We start from the raw sequence: 21,895 nt of genomic DNA on the forward strand, positions 1-21,895 counted from the left end.
CCCACTGAGAAAAACTCAAACTGCCTTTAATTACAACCCAATTGTTGCTGGCTATAAACACCTGGATACGGCTCAATTTAAATTACGCACTAGACCAGATCAATATGCGGCCTACTAAAAAGTAACAACATCCTGGAAAAAGCAAACACTCATAGGGAATGCTAAATTTAGCAACCCATGTGAAATGTAAGTAGTAACAACATGGTTGCCTGAACGCTTGTACACTCACTATTCAGATATCAGTGAGTGCTTTTGCCTGAAAAGTTAAGGACAGGACTAGAGGGCCCTGAATGGACCCATTTCAATGTCCATTGCTTATATCCTTACAATACGTAAGCAGTACGGTAAAAAGACCACATCCCTGGACGCAGAGCCGTCCAGTACACATTTTGGTTTCCAATCCACACATTGCAGTACCTCCAGGATTGGTGCACTAGTTGCAAGCACAGGGAAAACAGACAAGAAAACAAAAATAGAGCTTCACTGGCAAACTCTGTAAAAGTGGCACTAATGTGTTTGGGTGTGAATAAAATCAATCTGGCCAGTTTGCTACCACCCTGGCTTTCTTTAGTTATTTTTCATATTTTTAACCTTTTATTACCGATGCTGCACTTTGGAATTAAAAATGTCAGAAAAATAGGACACTTCCTGCGAAAGTGTTTTTCTTTTTTGTTGGATCCATTTCACAGGGGAGCAAATAAAAGAAAGGAGAGAAAAGAGAGTGAGAACCCTGTCTTGAAGTCATGGTTTTCAGTAAGAGAAGAACTGCTAGACAGAAAGAGAGGGAAGAAAAAAAGAGTGGGGGGGGGGGGGGGGGCAGCTGAAGCGGCAGAGCAGAAGTGGACACCGTCTTTGTCTTCTCTGGGCAAGAATAAAAGACAGAGTCTTGTTACTTCTGTGCTGGCCGCCATCACGAACGCCTGGAGCGCAGAGCTTTATTTATAGGCGATGGCGGTTTCTTGAGACATGGGACGCATTTTCAAAATAAAATAGAAGGGGAACGGAATCCTTGGAATTAAAGAAGTAGAGGAACACCTTGCCCTGCCGATCCCGCCCACGTCGACAACTGTTTGTAACTAAATATTGCAGGTAGTGTTCTATCTCTCCAAAGACTTCTGCCAAATGTTAAGAATTATACAAACTATATTTTGTCAAGAAACCAGTCTCACATCGATTTGCTACAGAAAAATAATTGTTTTTAAATAAAATATATTATGGGGAAAGTCGAGTTAATGCAACAAATACTAAAGTGTATAATGTTAGCACTACAAACTAGATATTTAACAGTGCAGAAATTATTTTCCACTATGGTCATCTTTAGGAGTTTGTTGTTACCTCCGCGGGGAAATACCGGGGCTGGGTGTAACTACACCAGTGCAGTATCTCTCCTTGAGATAACTGGGAGTACAAGACCCCCACCTCACCAAAACACCCCTGGAATGGGGAATAACATGCATACCCAGTAATATCCGTTTCAATTGTTTATGTTTTTCCTCAGTCTGGGTGAAATCCGCCAATATTTACCACTCACTTGGAGCAAGGTGGCAAATATGCCCCCCCTCCAGCAATGGGGGTGTCGGCAGGGGACAAATATATTTTTACTTTAGCTTTGGGGGTGGGCTTTTCCTGCTTCCCCGATTAAAGTAGGAAGGCAGGTAGGGGCGGGCACAGCTCCTCATTTGTAACTGGGGCTTTTGCTCTGGATTATTAGAAGCCAATAATTCCAGCCCCGGAGACCCTCCTAGGTGCCCAGAGATACTGCTCCGGTCAACTCATAATGAGGGCCTATATGGCGAAAACAAGACTTGTCCGATCGTGAGCTCGCGTCACCCTTTAACTCATTGCACCCAACCTTCCTGCGAGCATCCTGCATCAAGAACGAGGTCTACAACCATTGGCGCATGTACTCAACTAGTATAGCTCTGAACTAAGCACCTGGGCCTGGTCTGCATCAGGTTTCCTTCAAAACCACCAGCATGTCCGAGCGTGGGGAGTAAATGGGGAAACTAGGTAATAGGCTCGGCTTCTTTCCATTCACAGGTTAAACCTACTGCATATGGCTTTGTTACATCGCCACATAACTTATGAGGAACACTTTGGGCTGCATCACACAACCTCTAAGAGTAGTTATGCATTACTCCTGACTTGGGTGTGACTTACGCATGGCTTACTTGTGATGGACACCTGCATTTTCAGGAGTACAGCATGCTTACGGACCAAAAAAAAAACTAAGCCCCTAGAGTAAGCGGAGCATGGACCACTGGAAGGAGGTGGCGGTCTGAGGGTGGCAGAAAAGAATCAGACTGAAGGTTAAGAGACACCACAAGAGAAGGCAGAGTGACAACATACATAGATAGATAGATAGATAGATAGATAGATAGATAGATAGATAAGACACAGGCAAGATGGACTAAAAGAATAGAGCAAACCTGCAAGAGAAACAAAACTGAAAAAGAAGAGGTACAAAGTCAGAGAGCGATAAAGTCAATTCGGTGAGGGAGAGGTGTCCGAGGCAGACCAAAATAGGAGAGACAGAAGAGAAGTTGAAAGCGAACTGAAAGTGTAAAGGTAGACAGAGAATATAAAGCAGAAAGAGGGAGATAAATAGGCAGAACATAGACACTACAGATGACCAGAGACAGAAAGAAGTCAAATGCTTCCAGCTGTCAAAAGATAAAAGACAGAGAAGAGAGGCCAAAAGAAAAAAGAGTGGAAAGTAGAAAGACAATTCAATACAGTGAGAAGACTGTGATAAAGAGAAACAGAACTTCAAAGAAAAAGACACATGACAGAGACAAGTCTCACCAAAACAGAGGATACATAACAAGGAGGAAACAGACTAAAATTTTAGTGGAACAACAAGAGGAAGTATGGCCATGTCGCAAGATATAAAAATACTAGCAGCCCGTCCTGACGTTGTCCGGGGGCAATGAGGCTTCAGGGCCAACCACCCGCCCAGGCCCCCGCCCGCCCCGACATTGTCCGTGTCCCGGAGCCTGAGCCTGCTTATTCTGGTTTCCATTTTAGGACTCCTTCTTCCACATCCGTCCATTTCTTGTCTCTTTAGCAAACTGTATAAGGCTCTTTTTTCGTCCATGATTCTCCCTTTGTCATTCTCTTCTTATCTTTTCCTTCCTCCTTCTTTATTGTTTCCCTACCTTTCGGTTTTTCTCTGGCACAAAGCATGATAACGAAAAATATGTGCCAGTCTCCAAGTGAGTGCCAGTGTTCACCAGCTGCAATCACCAGCATAATTTTAAATGGCTACCGTCAGGGCATTAAGGATTTGCCAGGGGAGGGGGCAGACAGGTGAGTCCGTGCTGCCATGATCCAGGAAGGAAGAAGGGGTGGGCAGGTTTGTAGTGAAGGCATTGATTCTGTGGCGAGTGATAGCTTTTCCTCTCTGTTCTGTGTCCCGGAGCCTGAACCTTACCTTAGCCGCCGTTCTTCAGGGCCAACCTCCCGCCCCACTACCCCACCCCCGACATTTTACGTGTCCCTCTGCCTTACCTGAGCCGCCGCTCCTTCCCGTGCTCCTCACTTCATCGCCGCTCCTCCTCGTCGTCACGCACGTCGCGGCATGTCGCGGCCAGCGCAACGTCGCGGCCAGCGCTTCTTTCAGGGGACTACTTTTTTTTTAAGTTATATTTTTAAATGTACGTTTAATTTTTATTTTTTATAGCCTATGACAATTTCTACGATGTATCGGGTGTGTGGATTGGCGCTGTGGTTCCAGAGTTTACCTGGCTCAAAGGTTTGTGTTCTCTCTTTATAATAGTAATATAGATATAGATAGCAGACATGAAAAACAAAGGACAAAGACGAGAAAGAGCTCACAGACCTAACGAAAATAAACAGCTTTGATGTCAAGATACTGAAAGGTAGGAGATGGAGTTAGGTGTTAAAAGACTTAGACAATGCAGAGAGTGACAAAGTCAAGACAGGCCAAAATACACAGAGTGAAAGAAAAGGGAAAGAAAGAGTCCATACCCAGAAAGAGAAAACAAGTCAAATCGGGATATACTGGAGAGACTATACAAATTAGACAGGGACCAGTCTAAAAGTAGAGATGTGTCTAGCATGCCAGACAAGCGGAGAATGAATGAGACCCAGCGCCGAGGCCGCTAAAGGTTTTAACATGTCTTGTGAATGGCCTTTGAACAGGAGCATAGTAGGTTAGTAGTCAAGTACTTGTTTCTGTACCAGACAACAGATAACCACAGATGCAGCCCTCCCATCACTGTTCTTAACATAAGATGTGTCCCTTACACCAGAATTACAACCAAGACCTGCCCACCAATCTCACCTCTCCAAAGTGCATGTAGATGTACTCGCGTGCTTTCTGGTGCAGGTCGGCGCAGCCAATCTCCTCTGCAAAGTTGGCAATGCCAATGGCGTTGCTGGGGTCCAGCTGCCCGACAAGGAATTCACTGCAAGCCTTCACAACACTGTCAATCTGGTACATGACCGCGCCGTTCATGACATGCAGTACACACTTCTCCCCCACCGAGATGGAGGCCGTATAGGCAAACTCAATGAGCCGTTCCATCACCTTTGGGTGCACGCCTTCGATGGGGACCACCTCCATGCCACACTCCTTTAAACCATTAGTGAACATGGCACGAAAGACCGGACTGCTGGATGCCAGCACAATTTTGTGTGCCATGAACTCTACCTCCACCCCATTGTGCTTGACTTGCAGTGTCACATCACAAAGTAGTTGGTTGAGCCGCAGCTCATTCATGATCTCGAAGGCCTGCTTGGTGTGGTTCTCCAGCGTGTAGTGAAAGTAGCGGTTGCCATTTTGGGAAGGCGTGACCTCAGCCTTACACCCGGTAGAGTACATCACAGTCACTGTTGCCAGGACATTGCTCAGACTCCGAAAAGATGGAATGGCACAGTCCAGTCAGGAAAGAAACAAAACAGGATACCACCACACAAGTTCTGGAATTTAGAAGGCTTCTGCCAACCTCCACAGACTGGTTAGGATTCCAGCATACAATCCGTGGCCAAAACATTCATGTCAGCTGATGTGAAATACCTGGACAGGAAACAAGAAGAAAAACTCATGTATATGTACATTTAGACAGGCGTGGTTATTGTCTGACCATTAAATAAGAATTTTTCTGTGGAAGCGTATTTGCAGAAGCAGAGTAAAATACATAATTATCAATGGTCTGGATTGGCTGGACACACCACATCACTCTCTGAGTCAGGGAAACTGGCAGCTTGAAATATACTATACTCCCCTTATCCGGCATGCATCAGGCACGTCCTAGATATTCACAAATATTAAAGTACAGAACCCAGAGCAACTCAGATTCGAAACTGGAGGGGGGGCTTATGGGTAGAACAGTTGCACTTAAGCACACAATGTAGATTTCGCAGTAATCAATAACTGAAGTAAACCAAGTCTGATAAAGAAGGTTTGACTATAAAATTATAAGAAACCACACTTTCAGTTAGCTACTCCAGTAGTATTTCCTTCTTTCTCACCAGTCAATTGGTTCTCTTTGTTCCCAGAGCCTAACGCCGCGTACTGTTATGCAGTACAATACTCACCTAAAAATAATATGCCGTTTTGTAGTGCATCCTCGCCTACTGCAGCTCGTCCCTAACACCCACTTATACTCTTTGTAAGCTCTCCACACTCCGTAGGACTTCAGGAATCCACCGGGAATGCGGCTCGGCCTGCAGGCACACAGCATGACTGCCGCCTGCCCAAGGGCAAGGGTGCCGCTGGCTGACTCGTGCGTGCGTCATCGCGCCTCTGGGTGCACACTCACGAGGCGTTCTCCACCGAAAGGCTGCCTTCTCACCGCCGCACGTGCACGGCCTTTGGACAGGTTCATGAGACTGCAGGTTTTGTCAGGGCCAGCCCCTGGCACGCACCACTTGTGCCTTGTCGTTGTTGTGTCTCTGCAGGGCGGGTGCCCGGAAACTGGGAGAGGTGTGCTCGGATTAGCATGAGTCGAGCCAAGTCGCTTGCGATAAAGAGGTTCTCTCCCTGTCAGCTCTACACTAATGAAAGGATGCGCATGCAGAATCTTCATTATTCAAACTTGTAATGTCTCCCCCTCTCTGTGCTTTGTAAGGACTATTAACTGAAGTTTGGCAACCTTTATCCACCTCCACACAATCTTACCTGCAGTTTACCCGCTGCAAAGTGCATATGGAAACTTTATAAACAGCTGAAACTTAACTTTGGGCAGGTCACTTGATAACACTTAAGGGAAAAGGGCACAAAGCAGGAATTCTGGCGTATTAAGTGGCGTGAGAAAGGAGTTCCGAGGGAAGGGTACCCTCTCAGACTCACGTTCTGTGCATAACAGATCAAGTCTTGCTCTTATATGTTGGAATAGTGCGCCTACATGTCGAGGGAAAATTACTATTTTTTAGGCACTTAAGGTAGTTGGTAGACCCACATTTTGAAGGCACTGTTCCTACTGTTTTCCGTCGCTGTATCTACTGGCTGATCACCCTACTTACCTTGAGGGATCAGATACTCGCACGCGAACACCAAGCAGTTTCTTGGGACTAAACTGCACCTGCCATTAGGGTTAAAAATCAAGTTTGACCCATTTCAAAAGGATAGACACTGATTATCAATTTATAAGATGAAGAGAAATATAACGACTGTTGAAAGGGTACTAGAAAGGAGCCTCTTCGCTTCCATGGCCCCTAAAAACACACTGCGACGAGGAAATCAAAACCCATACACTGCAGAGTTATCCAGTGTTGGCTCACAAATGGTACAGCTGGGCCAGATTTTCAGAATATCCTCAAGATAAAGTTATCTAAATGAGAATCACTTCCATTAACCGGTGCCCTGAAAATCTGGCTTAGGACTTGTGGACCTACAATCGACTGCCCAGCTATATGGTAATCTTGTTTGTATACCCATAAGTAACCCGGTGCACCAGAGTGCCTTAAAGTGCGCTCTACCTGCTAGGGACATCAAGTACTGCAAACTGAGGCGCCTGCCTTTTGATTGCACACAGAGAAACAGGAACAACTGTGTCACTGAAAAAGGGCAAATAAATGTGCTCTAAGCAAGAAAGAAAGGCAGCTTTTCCCAAAGAGATAGGAAACTGCAGTTACTGGAACGGCTGTCAACACAGGGTACTGCTTTCTCTGCAGACATATGTACAGCTATGTACTCTGAGGGACTTCTGTCTAATAGACAGACAGACAGACATGCACAAAGGCATAGCAGAACCAAGCAAAAATCCCATGAACAGTGCGAGCAAGACTACCCTAACAGCCGAGTCTAGGTCAGCTCAGATCATGAGAACTCAGCTGGCCACACAGGGGTGCTAGCATTGCCTTAGGACACAACTAGGCCAGAGCACACCTCCAAAACATGCCCAGATAGTAAATCTATTTAGTGGGCAGATGTTTTCCTCCAGTCAAGAGACAGCGTTTGTGAGATTCTTACATCACCAGCAAGCCGTTGAAGAAATTCCACCACCCAGAGAGGGGCATGGGAATATTTTCAATTTCATTTACGTCTAGGTCCTACCAACGTGTCAGAGAAACGTCCCAAAAGGAACATCAATTTAGAAGAGCAGTACTTAAATAGAAACCAGAACTGCTCACCAAGGACAAGTCTTGCTTCCCCAGCCTTCACTCTACAGAGGTAGAGTATGGTATACCTGGCCTGGGAATAAGTGAAACTCTTCCTCGGACACACATAGGTGTTCAGCCCTCTCCCTACCGAATGATGAAACCCTTCAAAATCACTGGAAAACACTAGTGTCTATGGTAACCTAATAGCGCTGGTAAGAAAAGTAATGAACTCTAGAGCTCACTGTGGATTGCGGCTTCTGGAATCCCCAAAAACCCTTCCTCCAAGGGTGAGGGTCTCATTCAGTGGAAGTACAATTTTCCATAAAAAGAAATCTGGTTAAGGAGGATTTAACATTTGCCAAGGTCCAACAACTCAATAAACTGGGTGAGGCTACGGTGTTCTTCACAGATCCCAATTTAACCTGTCCTATTTTTGGCTTTACATTCAGGGCACTTTTAATTTTTGTGTTTCGCATTACAGGTGCAAAAGATATAGCAAAAGCATAACTGGATACATTACTCATGTCCACCTGAGCCAGACAAAACTCCCTTGCTTATAACTGCACAGAAAAACGTCTATAGCTGGCCCCTATAAAACTCAAACGATCCGTCAAAAGTGCGTATTACACTTTCCATGGCTTGCAAACTAATTTTATTTGGAAAGAAACCCTCAGCAAATAAACTAAGCACATGAGGTAAGGATTATCTGATTCACGTGTCTTGGTAGTCTGTTTAGGTTAAACACATTTTCTAATTCATGACAATACACAAGTCACAGATGGGCCTTGTAGGAATAAACGCCCTTAGCTTGGTAGAATAAAAGAGGAATGGCAAAAGGTCCCTCTAGATTAGCACAAAGCAATAACCAGGCACCACTGTGGAAAGTTGGCAGTCCTTAGAGTAGCAAGGCAGCACTACTAGCACAGAGCCAAGGGGTAGGCACATGAATCCAGAGAATGCAATGGAGACAAGGGCACATATTAAAGTTTTGGTAGCATGGTGCCAATAGGTTGGCCGTATCGTATTTTGTATGATAGGACTGAACACTAGCAAACAGTGAGATACAGGCCTAGCAGCTTCCAATATGGTAAGACAAAGGTGGTAAGACAAAGGGCCAGTATGCAGCCAATGGGAAGGCCTAGGTGTACCCTGTATAGTCAAAGATGCAACCTAGAGGCAAGCCTAGAATCCTCTAGTAGTGGAGGACACAGTAGAGGAGGTCCCCTCCTTGGGTCTCATTAGCCCTAGGGACCACCACCTCCCTGGGGCTTTATTATTATAGTGGAAGGGAGTCGCGCAGACCGCCCTCCACGGAATCAAGAGACCCCCAGGGACAACTAGCTCCCCAGGTCTTTATTTTTTAAAAAGGAGGGGAGCAGCACGGACCCCCCTTCTGGGGCTGTTTGATGCCCCGGGGCCTGTGAAAAACAGAAATGGAAGGGGCAGCCGCGTGCACCTCTTTCCAGGCCAAATACGGCCTGGGGACCACCATCTCTATGGGGACGTCCCGTGCTTTGTCCCGGGTAGCCCACCCCCGGGGTATAGCCGTTTGCCTTTGCTTGCCGGGAGCGTTGACAACTCCCTTCAAGCAAAAGCAAACACTGCGGTTCCAGCGGGAGGGAGCAGTCACAGTGCTCCTGCTTGCTGGAAGCAGAGGTTACCTATCTTTCCCTGCCCACAGACATGCAGAAAGGGAAAGAGATTAAACGACTGCTCTCACACACAGGGAGCTGCATGTCCAGCAGCTCCCTTCGTGCAAGAGCAATGGCAGCTCCTGAAGGAGGGAGGGAGCCAGGTGCGACCGCAGGGGCCTTGAGGATCCCCCCGTTGTCCCGGGAGAAAAGAAGCAGAAAGAGGTAAAATAAAAGGTCAGAAGCTAGTAGAAAGAGGCAGAATAAAGGTCAGCAACAAGCAGAATGAGAAAAAATAGAGGTGAGAAATGAGCAGCATACACACGAACAGTTGCTCACTCGCCCATACAGCCACCTACTCACTCTCCAAAACAGCCACTTGCACAGCCACTCACTCACCCATACAGATACTCACATACACACTAACACATCCATACAGCCACTCAGACATCCACTCACACACCGATACAGTCAGACAGCCACTCAGATGAGATGTTAGAAATAGAATGACAAATTACTAGTACAGAAAGAATAGTAATTTCACTTATAATATAGCTTAGTATATATGTTTAAGTCTCAGAAACGTTTACAAAACACTTATAGTCACGGGATTATTTCACAGACCATGCCATGAGTAATATAATATGTGAGGTTATAAGCAATGCATTGCAGGTGTGTAAGTTATAGTTAGTTCAAGTAACTAGAAATACTGAATTACACTGGTTTTGTAGGAGTAAAATCGGACCCTGAAATCTGATCTTAATTTTAACGTCCGTGTAACATTTGCGTTTTTCAGTGAATTTCTAAGATTTTTTAAATTCTTTTTCTTAACTATAGTAACTCTGTAAACTTTGGTTAAGTGAATTTCTATGTTTTTTTAACTAGTATTCGCATTTGCTGAGTGGTGGAGAATGGGGGTGGGGCCTCCGACCAGATCTCAGGAATCCACCAGTCCGGGACTTAGTGGAGGTAACAGGAGGGGGCCCCCCAAGGACCGTCACCTCAGCCTCCAAGGAGACTTCATTCCCCAACCAGTAGTGTGCCAGGAGGAGAGTTTGCAGAGTGGTTGAAAAATGAGGTGGGCCTCTGGCAAACTGCACTGGGCCTGGCTTTTAAAAACATTTTATTAGGGGAGGCACGCATGCTAAACATGCAGCACCCTGTGTCTGAAAGCAATTTGTCCGTTTCCCTGCTTGCTTGACAGAGAAACAAATGACTGTTCCACTTCCAGCAAGTAAGAGCATTTTGTCAGCTCTCCCTTGCTGGAAGCAGAGAGTTTGCTGTGACTAGCAGGAGCAGTAAAGCTCCTGCCAAGCCAGAGCAAACATCGCCCTAGGGCATAGTAGGATCTAGCCCTGGGGGAGGGGGGGTGGCGGTCCCCAGGCCATCTATGGCTCCAGGAGGGGGTTAACTTGGCCCCTTCCTTTGTTGTTGTAGGGCCTGCCCTGGGGAGGTGGTGGTCCCCGGGGCTGAGAATGGCCCAGGATGGAGACCGTACAGACCCCCTCCTATTGTCAATATTGACTTTGGCACTGGGGAGGTGGTGGCCCCAGGTGCAGGGGTCCGCAAGGTCCCCCCAATTTTTTTTTTATGTGGCCCGGGGAGGTGGTGGTCCCCGGGGCATTTATAAGCCCCAGAACGGGTGGTCAGTGACTATGAAACTTTCAAGACAGTGGGTGGAGTAAGCGTTATACTAGTTTTGAAAAGGTTGTGATTTGTCTAATGACACCAAAGTTGTAGGCAAATAAAAAACGCACCCCCTATGGAAAGTACATCCTAACTTTAACGACCTACTGGCAACCACCAGTAGAATATATATTTATACTCCATTTCTTAGCAAAAGTACCTTTGGCTGAGTTTTTATATGCAGAATTGCACTGCCCCAGATGCTTGTTTTCCGTAAAGTATATCTTTTGCAAAATCATTATCTTAGTATTAAATACAATCGAAATAAATGGTCGCAAAAGTTGCAGTTTTTTGACTGCGACTTTTGCAACAATTTATGATGAGTGTGTCCGGTATAGAGGAGCCTTGCTTTTGGTGTGGTAGGTCTGGAAAAGTAAAAGAAGCCTGCAACTTTCACACGTTTCCACAGACCTTTGCAAAAATTGTCAAATAAACACCACAATTTGTAATTTGGTACACCCCTGGTAATAACTCCCAGCTTCACCAAGTCAACATTGAAAACATGGCGGTTATTTTACAGAAAAAGCTACGACCCTGTTCCACTAGTTTCACACTGAAGTCTATGGAGCACTTTTTATTGCGTTGGCCAAGGTCCTTTGACAGCTCATATTCAAGTTTGCAGGGGGTGCTTTGGGGATGCCACCCAATGGGAGAAAGGAAATATCAGTATACAGCCGAGTAGGACTTATGGAACCCACATATGTTGAGCACACAGCAGAGTCTTAACTGTAGGAACTGCACGAGTCACATATGCAGCACAGTCTGCCCTGTAGGAGTTGCATGCATGTGTTATATAGCGGATCTTCACCTGGGAGAACTGTATATGTCTCGCTTAAGACAGCATGTGCCCGACAGACAGTGGAGTTTGACATGTGGGAGTTGCATGTATTTTTATACAATAGCCTGATTTGTCAGAAACTGAGTATGTCAACTATACATAATGGAGCTGCATGTGTCAGATTTAAAGAAGTCTCACCTGTGGGAGCTGCATGTGTGGGGTATATAGGATCGAACCTGCATATGTTGGGTATAGAGAAATAGGACCTGTGAGAATAGCTTAGGTCAGATATACAATCATTTCTGACCTGTGGGAACTGCATGTATCTTTATACAACGGAGTCCGACCTGTCAGAAACTGAGTGTGTCTGGTATACCACAAAGTTTAACCCACTGGAGCTGCATATGTCAGGTATAAAAAAGTCACACACGTAGAGCTGCATGTGTGGGGTTCACAGGGATCTGACTGCATATGTTGAGTATAGTGAAGAAATCCGACCTGTGGGAATAGCATGTGTAAGATACACAGTAAAGTCTGACTTGTGCGAGCTGCAGTTGTCTGGTAAACATAACTCTGCCTTGTGGGAAGCTCCAGGCGTGGCTATACACCAGAGAGTGACTAGTTTAAGCTGGCTGTAGGCGTCTAGTCAAGAGAGAGAGGGCATTTGGGAACTGCATTTATCTGGTCTGACCTGTGGGAGCGAGAGGTGTCTCTATACTGAAATGTCTAATCCATGGGGAAGATGCAGGCGTCTGTACACGGCAGAGTCTGGCCAGTATGAGCTGCATATTCCTGATACAGAGGAGCTGAAATTGTGGGAGCTATATGTGTGGTGTACAGTAGTCAGACATGTGGGAGCAGCAGGTGTCTCTCAATCAATCAATCAACCAACCAGAGCATTTGTAAAGCACACTACTTACCCGTGAGGGTCTCAAGGCGCTGGTGGGTGGGGAATGCTGCTACTGCTCGAAAAGCCAGGTCTTGAGGAGTCTTCTGAAGGTCAGCAGGCCTTGGGTCTGCCGTAGGTGGATGGGGAGGGTGTTCCAGGTTTTGGCGGCGAGGTGGGAGAATGATCTGCCACCGGAGGTCGCTCTTCGAATGTGGGGGACTGTGGAGAGGTCGGTGGAGCGGAGCTGGTGGGTGGGGGTGTAGAAGCTGAATCGGCTGTTCAGGTCCGCTGGTCGTCCGATGTTGTGGAGTGCCTTGTGTGCTTGGGTGAGGTGCTTGAAGGTTACCCTCTTGTTGACGGGGAGCCAGTGCAGATCTCCAAGGTGGGGTGCGATGTGGCGAGGGATGTTGAGGACCAGGTGTACAGAGGCGTTCTGGATGCGGGGAGTTAGAGTGAAGGGCCTTGTGCGTGATGCATGCCAGCTTGAAGTGAATCCTCACCTCGAAGGGGAGCCAGTTTAACGCTTTCAAGTGGGAAGTGATGTGATCAAATTCTTTTGCGCCTGTAAGTAGTCTGGCGGCTGCATTGAGGCAGGCTATTAAGGGTGCCAGCGAGATCTTAGGTAAGCCAGAGAGGATGGAGCAACCGTATTCCAGTCGAGAGATACAGCGAGTTTGAGGTCCGAAGTGTCTAGAAAGGGTTTCAATTTCCATAGGTAACTCAGGTGGAATCTGGCCGATTTCGCCATTATGTTGATGTGGTCTCGCATATTTAGGTTATGATCCAAGGTGATTCCCAGAGATTTGGCTGAGTTCACAATGGTCGGGGAACAGTTTAAGGCTGTGATGGCTTTAATCCATGTCTGGATGTCGGGGTTGTTCTTGGGTGGGGAGATTAGAAGGAACTCATCCATTCAGCGTCGGCCTTCATTCCTTTGTGGAGGTTGGTTTTGGCGGTGTGGGGTCTTTGGTAAGGGAGAAGATCAGCTGGGTGTCATCGGCGTAGGAGATGATGTTGAGGTCGTGCAGTCTGGCGACGCGGGAGAGCGGTGCCATGTAGATGTTGAACAGCGTTGGGCTGAGGGATGAGCCCTTGGGTACGCCGCAGAGGATCTAGGTGGCTTCGGAGTGGATGGGAGGTTGAGGGGGGGGCAGACGTTCTGTGTTCTACCAGAGAGGAAAGAGGTGGCCAGTCTAGGGCCTCTAAAGGATCCAGACGTCGTGGAGGCGTGTTCGTAGTGTGCGGTGGCAGACCGTGTCGAAGGCGGCTGACAGGTCCAGGAGGAGGAGGGCTGCGGTTTCTCCATTGTCTAGCAGGGTCCTGATGTCATAGGTGGTGACGATGAGGGCTGTCTCTGTACTGTGGTTGCTGTGTAACCCGGAATGGGACGGGTCCAGGATGCGGTTCTCCTCGAGGTAGCAGGTCAGTTGTTTGTTGACGGTCTTATCGATGACCTTCGCCGGGAACAGGAGATGGGAGATGGGCCGGAAGTTCTTGAGGTCCTTGGGGTCTGCCTTGGGTTTCTTGAGTAAGGAGTTGATCTCCGGGAAGGTTGCTGTCTCGAAGGAGATATTAATGGCTTTCCGGAGATGTGGTGCGATGGCGGTGCTGGCTGTGTTGAAGATGTGGTGTGGGCATGGGTCTGACGGAGATCCGGAGTGGATGGTGTTCATGATTTTGATGGTGTCGTCTATGTTGGTTCAGGAGAGCAGGCGGTTGGTGTGGATTGTGGTCTTGAGGGCGGTGGTCTCAGTGGTTGTCGGGCGGTCGTGGTGTTGAAGCTGTCGTGGATGTTTGCGATCTTGCGATGGAAGAAGGTGGTGAGCAAGTCGCACAGGTCTTGTGAAGGTGGGATGTCATTGGCGTTGGAGCTGGGGTTGGAGAGTTCCTTCACAATGTTGAAGAGCTCTTTGCTGTTGTGTGTGTTTTTGTCTAGGGGGTCTTTGAAGGAGGCCCTTTTGGCTGATCTGATGAAGTGATGGTGTCTGCGGGTGGCATTCTGCGTAGCTGTCCAGTGTTCGTTCACTGAGCCACTTCTCCAGCTTTCGGCAGGTTTAATGGCAACGGGGCACCGTGAGGGGAGGTGGGATTGAAATTCCTAGGCACAAAAAGTGATGAACTATCATTGAGTGCACTGGAGTGATAAGTAGTGAAAACGAGGCGGGTCCGATCCACTCAGATCCAGCAGCTATTAATGGAGCAAGATCAGGGACAACATACTGTGTCTCAGTGCAATTTTCAGACATAGAGACACTTATAGCGACACCCAACTATGTGGTTTTTCATTCACAGCAGCAACCTGCAGAGGTGAGCAGGCCTCTTCTTTTCAGTTCCTGGTCGGCTCAACACAAATACCTTAATTTTGTGTGATTCTCAGTCTCTCAATGTGGCTTAGGGACTGGGTCTAACCTAACACCAGGGCTTTAAGTGGGATGAAAAAACTGGGGGGCTCTCAAAGAGGCGGCGTGGTCAATGTAATTAAGGACGTGGCTTAAAACACAAACTAAAAATCAGTGTTTAGCACAGTGTGCCACCAGACTTGTATTTTGCTGTTCTTGTCATTGCCTCCAGATATATCATACAACAAGGCACATCATACCTACAAGTCAGGACTATTGGCTTTGTCAATGGTTGCTAGTTGCACAAGATAAATAAGCAGCAACTATGGCTTGTATGTAATATTGAAACACTTCCACTTAAAGCCCTGGTGGTGACACCACGACAATGTTGCTGCTCCTAAGATTCAAAAAGAGAAGGGAAATCCAGAGAGAAAATTACTCTTTAAAGGATTTCCCTTCCCCTACAACGCTCACCATCCGCAAATCGATGTGACTGCTGTCACTGCAGTCCGGAGAAAAAAAACGGACCGCCTGTGCCTGGGCACAAAACAGAGCCCGATAGAGACCAGTTTCGAGGACCCCTTAAAAACACTGCCTGTGCTCAGACCCGACCAATTTAAAGCTCTGCCTAACACCTTGATAGCAAGAACACAAAAGACACTCAGCTTGCCACATCAGTGCTGCTTAACAAGCAAGCTATATGTAGGCAGATGTCGACTTTTTACAAACCCTGTATGTACAAGAAGCGCACACATAGTAAAAAGGGCAGATATATCTGCGTTTACACTAATAAACATTTAGAAAGCACTTTATTTATAGTCTTTAAAAAGGGCCCTTTTAGCAACCTTAGAATAACGAAAAAAACAGGAGTTCTCCACGTATGCTTTGCAGTTTGCATTACGCTCCTGAATGCAGGTTCGAAACATCCTGTCTATGTTACAGTTATTACTTGGGACCCTGCAGCAACAGGAGTAGCCCATGCGCCTGGATATATAAAAAATAAATAAATATGTGACCAGTAAGTTACACATTGTTCTTTGCAGCAGGCACAGATACCCTTTATGCTCTTTTGAGTGAAACAGGTAAATAGACTGCGCACATCTCTCTCTCTCTAGCAAGTGCACGAACAACCAGAGTTACCCTGTTATTTTTATACTCTAATGTACCCTTAATGGGTACAAACGGATCTCCGCAGCAGGTGGCTTCCCCATAATACATTTCAAAATGCAGTTTATTGTGATCAATTAAGCATTTACTACCACGTTTGTCCTTGCTGAAAATTTCTTGGGGTGGCGGGGGATGAGGGGATTTTTTTTAAACATAATTGTGGAAGTTCAATGTCAGATTCTGCTCCTCACCTCTGACGTAGCTCCACCCCTTAAACCCCATTATATGAGATACCATAGTATTTGTTGTCCCTTTTTCCAGTGCTGTGGATTAAGTCATCAGAGGGTGCGTGGGAGCGAGCTCATTTCTTGGCATTGTAAATTATGCCCTTTTCAGGGTGCATGGGAGGAGCTACCGTAGACCGGGGGTGGTTGATGTTTTCTGTAGGTGAAGGGGGTGATATCCTCACTATAAACACAGAAGGGATACCCTCCACGGTTCAGTAAGGCCGCCGGTGTTACCCTGAGTAACCGGTCCTCACTCCCTGCTTTCCCCGAGCCCTCACTCACCTCTCCGTCGGCCCTCTGCGCTCTCTCGGCTCTCTCTTCCCCTCCATGGCTGGCCCGCTCTGTTGACAGTCACCATGACTAAGCACAAGAGCCCCAGCCCCCGAGCCCGCCGTCACAATAAGAGTTCGGGGCGGGGCCGTCGGCGCAACGTCACTACAGGGCGGAGCACCGAGCCAGAAGAGGAATCTGACACGTCACTATTGGCCCGCCAGGGAGGGTTGCAGACAAAGTGAAAGGAGAACAAATGACGTCACTTTGGCTTAGGCGGGAAGGCGGGTGAGAAGGGGCAACTGACAACGTGAAAATGGACCAGTCACGAGAGAGAAGGAAGGGGAGTGCGTGGCACTAGAGTGGAACGACAGTTGGACAGATCGTTCTGTGAGTGCTTGAGCCCAATTAAAGTCTCGGACAGGACGTTCAGAAATCAGCCTGAATTGCTATTTACAAGACGGATGTTTAACTTACTAGTGTATTCGGTTAGGCTAATGTTCACTTATACAGAGTTGCTAGGTTTGCAGATTACTTGCGTGTGTTATTTTAAGAGTCTTGACAGTAACATTTTATTTGACCCATACCCCAACTGAGATCAACAAAGAAATACAGAATTAAAATAACACAAGCCGTAAAAAAAGAAGTGGGGTACGGTAGCAATATTCAACCACCTACTCAAACAGCATTAGATAGGGTTAGATAAGGTAAAATCTTCGGATTGTACTTATGATTTAAAACAGCTTCAGAAAGTTTTTTAAGAACTTAAACAGATTATGGCAAACATATTCATTAACCGGAGAGTTACACAATGTAATTAAATCTTGTGCAGAGAATGCGTTATACTTTAATTGCATTGGAGTTATAAAACGTTGTCGGGCCATAACTATGCTCACATTAGGACATATTAGTAAAACGTGGCGCAAATCTTGTTGGCCACCTTTGCAAAATTCACATAAACCTTTAGAGTTATTAGTACCTATCCCAACTAGCTAAAAAAGTGGCTAAAGGGAGTATACCTAAGCTTAAGAGTAGAATACAACGCCTTACGCCGTGCTTTAATTGAAAACGCAAATAAGGAGCAGAAGTTTTGAATTCTGTTTGCTCTGCAAACCGTTTATAATGCTTCAATTGACAACAGTGATCTTTATCAGCTTCAAAACTGATTCTAGGGGACGAATGCTTTAAAATCAATGTCAGGTGTGCTGGGGACCACTCCTGAAAAGGTGCAACCGTGCATTGAGAGACCTCAAAGGCTTTCATCATATTCTTATTAAAAGTATACCCAGACGCTTCCTCTCTAAAAGTCTACAATTTTAACAAATGTCTTAAGGTGTCTGGAGCTGCATGTAGTAAATTATACGCCCACCTAATAATATTAGAAATTACTCTGGCTGAGATACCCGTTACCGATAGCTCAAGACGTAGAGCTTGAACTGGGACCGACTGTGCCACTTTTATCAGTTTTCGGAGTATAGTCCCTTCCTTTACTTTTAAAGATTGCCATGTTTTAACTTGTGAGTATTTCATGGCATATGATAAGATCGGGGGGATTTTCATACTGTAGACTTCCAGCATTGATGTAAAGTGTCTATTTCCTGTGGAAAGGTATAATCTCTGTAAAGTCCCAACGTGGGAATCTGCCGGTTCAGGTGGCGGACGTGGGCTGTATCTAGCAGATTGGAAGTAAAGATACAACCCAAATACACATACTCTCTTACAGTCTCTTTCGGTTTGTCTCCTAAAGACCAGGTATAGGGTAATGGCTTCCTTCTGCCACTAAATGGGAGTGCTTGAGTTTAATTAAAATTTGGCATCAGAAAGTTTTCAGTTGCATAAAGGTGGACCAGTCACGAGAGAGAAGGAAGGGGAGTGCGTGGCACTAGAGCGGAACGACAGTTGGACAGATCACTCTGTGAGTGCTTGAGCCCAATTAAAGTCTTGGACAGGACGTTCCGAAATCAGCCTGAATTGCTATTTACAAAAAAGCTGTTTAACTTACTAGTGTATTCGGTTAGGCTAACGTTCAATTACCACAGAGTTGCTAGGTTTGCAGATTACTTGCGTGTGTTATTTTAAGAGTCTTGATGTGTTTATATGTGACACGTAACTGCCTCGTTTGACACTTTGACTTAACGTGTTTTGTGAGTGCAAGAAAACAGCATTGTCCATGTTGAGAGGTCAATTATTTAAGTTAATTCATTGAAATAAACTCCCCTAGAAATATCCTTTAACAGCTGCCTGTGTGCCAGTCACGACACGTACGACTTTCTTCTTGCCCTGCAGCTTCGTACCGGCATTACGTAATTACCATGTAAGAATCGAGCCCTGATAAGTTATTCGCAGCCAAAAGTCGCCCTTGCCACATAATCATAATGTGTGGCATTTTCAGTCATTTCTGGCGTTTCTTTTGTAAGAGAACACATAGTAAATGCTTTCTGGGGCCAGCAGTTTTGCTTTTTAAATGGTTTGTTAGCAGCAAAGCAAGTATTTGCTGAAAGTGTGTTCCTGGCTCCAAAGCCTCATTGTATAAGAAACTCCACGAGGGTGAACTCCAGAGAAAGCAGTTATAATTATGCTTTGGATAAAACGTGCATAGCTCTCATTTCACAAATATACTCATCCCAATGCTGAGCAAACTGGCTTGCAAAAGGTGACTAGAGGCAAAGGCAGAACACCTGGCATACGATTTGATTTAGAAAAGCAGCACTAATTAAAGCACATACTTTTTATTGTGATAGTATTCGCCAAATATGTTTTCCAGGGTAGAGAAACAATATTTAGTCCTCATATAATTCAGTATTTCCCAACTGAGGAAAATTCCAGAAAGAATACATCGTTTGCATTGGTGTTGTCAGAATGCTTTTGGGCGTCCCAGGCCAACATAGAGGTTACTGGCCACAACTACTATGTCCTTTAACAACTGTTGTCCCACGACTGGACTTAAAGTTAACACCTACTATGCTCTTGCAGCATTTCACACATAGGGGAGTAGAATTAGCAGGCCAAGGTACTCAAAGAAGTTGTTAGGGAAGAACAGACTCGGAACGTGAGAATCATAGAGTAGAGGAAAAAACAACTGTCCGATCCAGTGCTATCTTTATGAAAAAGAGAAGCACTTTATTATCCACTGCGCAGTACTATATAAAGTGGGTATGAACACAGGGTATAATAAGGTTATATGGGGAAAAGGCATTAGCCAAACTAGCAAGGCAAAATCAAAGGTGCTGGCTTACAGTGAAAGTGCAAACAGACTGCTGTGCCTGTTCAGCCTCTAGGGGTTCTCAATCTCAGTTCACCTATCAGGTCTCAGTTCTAGGCCCTCGTTCAACCTAGACCTAAATCAGTTCATAACACTGAAGAACCCACCCTCAAGGCAGTGCCAGCACCATTCGACAATCCTAAGGCACAACACAGGCCAACCATGGGCTATGGTGAAGTGTTTAACTTTGTTAGGGAAGTGTGCCAGCTGTGGCGGGGCACTGGGGGACCCACTCCTACAGTCTGGTCAGCTCCTGTGGCCCATCCCATCAGTCAGTGTGGTCATGCTCTTTTGGCTCAACGACCATAACAAGATACCAACCTCTCACTTAATTGAACAAGGAGAACATTAGTGTCTGTCAGGTTAGCAGATACCACAAGCCACTAACCTTCCGGAACAAACCAGCAGGGGCAATGCAATATTTCCCCACTACCCCCTGCGCAGACCCACTGAGGGATGAGAGACTAACTCCCCTGCAAGACCATCCACAGGGGAAAAGGATAAAACAATAAATCCTCGTGGCACGTACGAGGAGGCCTCTCCTATTCTCACGTCTCGACAGAGTATACCTTGCAAATGGGGACCCTGTGTGAATGAGAGAAAGAAAAGAAGGGGCGATTAACATGCAAAACAATGCTATGCATACACAGATAAGGTATTGTGCATTCGCCCATACACACCACTCACATATGTTCCCCGCCAAAGGGTCGTGAAGGAAAAGAACACCGAAATGGATACGTAATATCCTAAAAATATCTCTGGGCATGAGTACATTGAGTAACCTACTCCTCCAGAAAGTCACCAAATCACTAAAGTAAGAACAAGCCATAACAGCTGATAGTCCTGTTGTATATCACCAGAGGCGCAACTAGAGCCAAATTTGGGGGTGGGGGGGGGGGGGGGGTTAAGCCGAGCGCTGCTGTGCAGGGCTCGCATCACAGCTCTCAACAGCAGACGAAAGTCGGGAGAGTGTGCAACAGGTAATCTTCATGCACCTTTCACGCGTAGAGAGAACAATTTCGGAGAATGAGACAAAAGGCTCCCCCGGCACTACTCATCCGGTGGCAACAAGATTGAAAAGCATCAGCCCAATGTAAGGGAGTAGCTTAGATGCTCTAAGCTCCTCCGCTCTGCAAAGGATCTGGAATACGAGAATGGTGGCTTGTGGGTGTTGTAGGCTACCCACGTGTAGAACCAGCTATACCTTTGTTCCAGACTCTCACCCCATTCAAACGTGTGTACATCAAGGGGGCTAGTGTCAGGGGTGTTTGGTGTGAGGAAAAACGTCCCTGTCCTGTGATAACCATGACAGTACCCTTCCTAAAGACCGTCGTCTTGGCAATTGTCCTGGCTTCGCGGGTTTGATGCATGAAAGCGTCGCAGAAGGACCGGATAGTTGAGCTTACCCACTGGTTCCCAAGTCCGGTCCTCTGGACCATAACCTTTCCAGTCCAGGAGGTAGTACACCTGCACTCTCCTCAACCTGGAATCCAGTGTACTTTGTACCTCATACTCTGCCTCACCCACTAGATTCAGGAGGTTCAGTTTCTCAAGTAATCTAGTGTGTGGTGAACAGGGACGTAATAAGGACACATGAAACACGGGTGGATATGTCAGGATGGCGGAAGGGCCAATTTCATGGTTACTGGATTAATGACTTTGACAATTGTGTGGGGGCCTCACATATCTTGGCTTTAGCTTGTTTACCTCTTTTAAATGCAGATTCTTAGTAGCTAACCAAACCTTATCTCCCACCTGGTACACAGGTTCTATGGAGCGTTTCCTGTCTGCAAAACACCTATATGTGTCTTGTGCCTTGGTCAAATGGTTCTTTACGTCTATGATTATTGCCCAGAGATGCGCATGATGTTCCTATATAGAGTGATGTTTAGCGACAATTGGCCCCTCAAAGGGCAGCAGATTGGGATGATATCCGTAAAAATGAAAGAAAGGTGAACATCCTAAGGTAGCGTTTTCTGTGTTATTGTATGCAAATTCGGCTGTCCATAACAAGGTGCTCCCTTCCGTTGACTGTTGAACAGTGAAACACCTCAAGTACTGTTACAAGGTTTGGTTC

The 21,895-nt window shown here is 46.2% G+C and overlaps 1 protein-coding gene across 2 annotated transcripts in view; it reads right to left on the bottom strand.

Annotated features, from left to right (window-relative positions):
* Positions 1-16,703, bottom strand: part of KEAP1 (kelch like ECH associated protein 1) — a 195,482-nt gene extending 178,779 nt beyond the window's left edge. Inside the window, exons 1-2 of one of the 2 annotated variants that reach the window (XM_086959063.1) lie at positions 16,569-16,703; positions 4,307-5,041 (exon numbers count right to left, since the gene is read on the bottom strand). In XM_086959063.1, coding sequence (XP_086815189.1) covers positions 4,307-4,846 — 540 coding nt within the window. In that variant the 5' untranslated portion in view covers positions 4,847-5,041; positions 16,569-16,703. Of the gene's footprint in view, positions 1-4,306; positions 5,042-5,562; positions 5,859-16,568 lie in introns of those variants that run through there. The other variant, XM_086959064.1, reaches the window with a different exon arrangement.
* Between the last annotated feature and the right edge of the window lie 5,192 nt (positions 16,704-21,895).

Source organism: Lissotriton vulgaris, chromosome 1_1 (assembly GCF_964263255.1).
Source record: "Lissotriton vulgaris chromosome 1_1, aLisVul1.2, whole genome shotgun sequence".
NCBI classification, from domain to species: Eukaryota; Metazoa; Chordata; class Amphibia; order Caudata; family Salamandridae; genus Lissotriton; species Lissotriton vulgaris.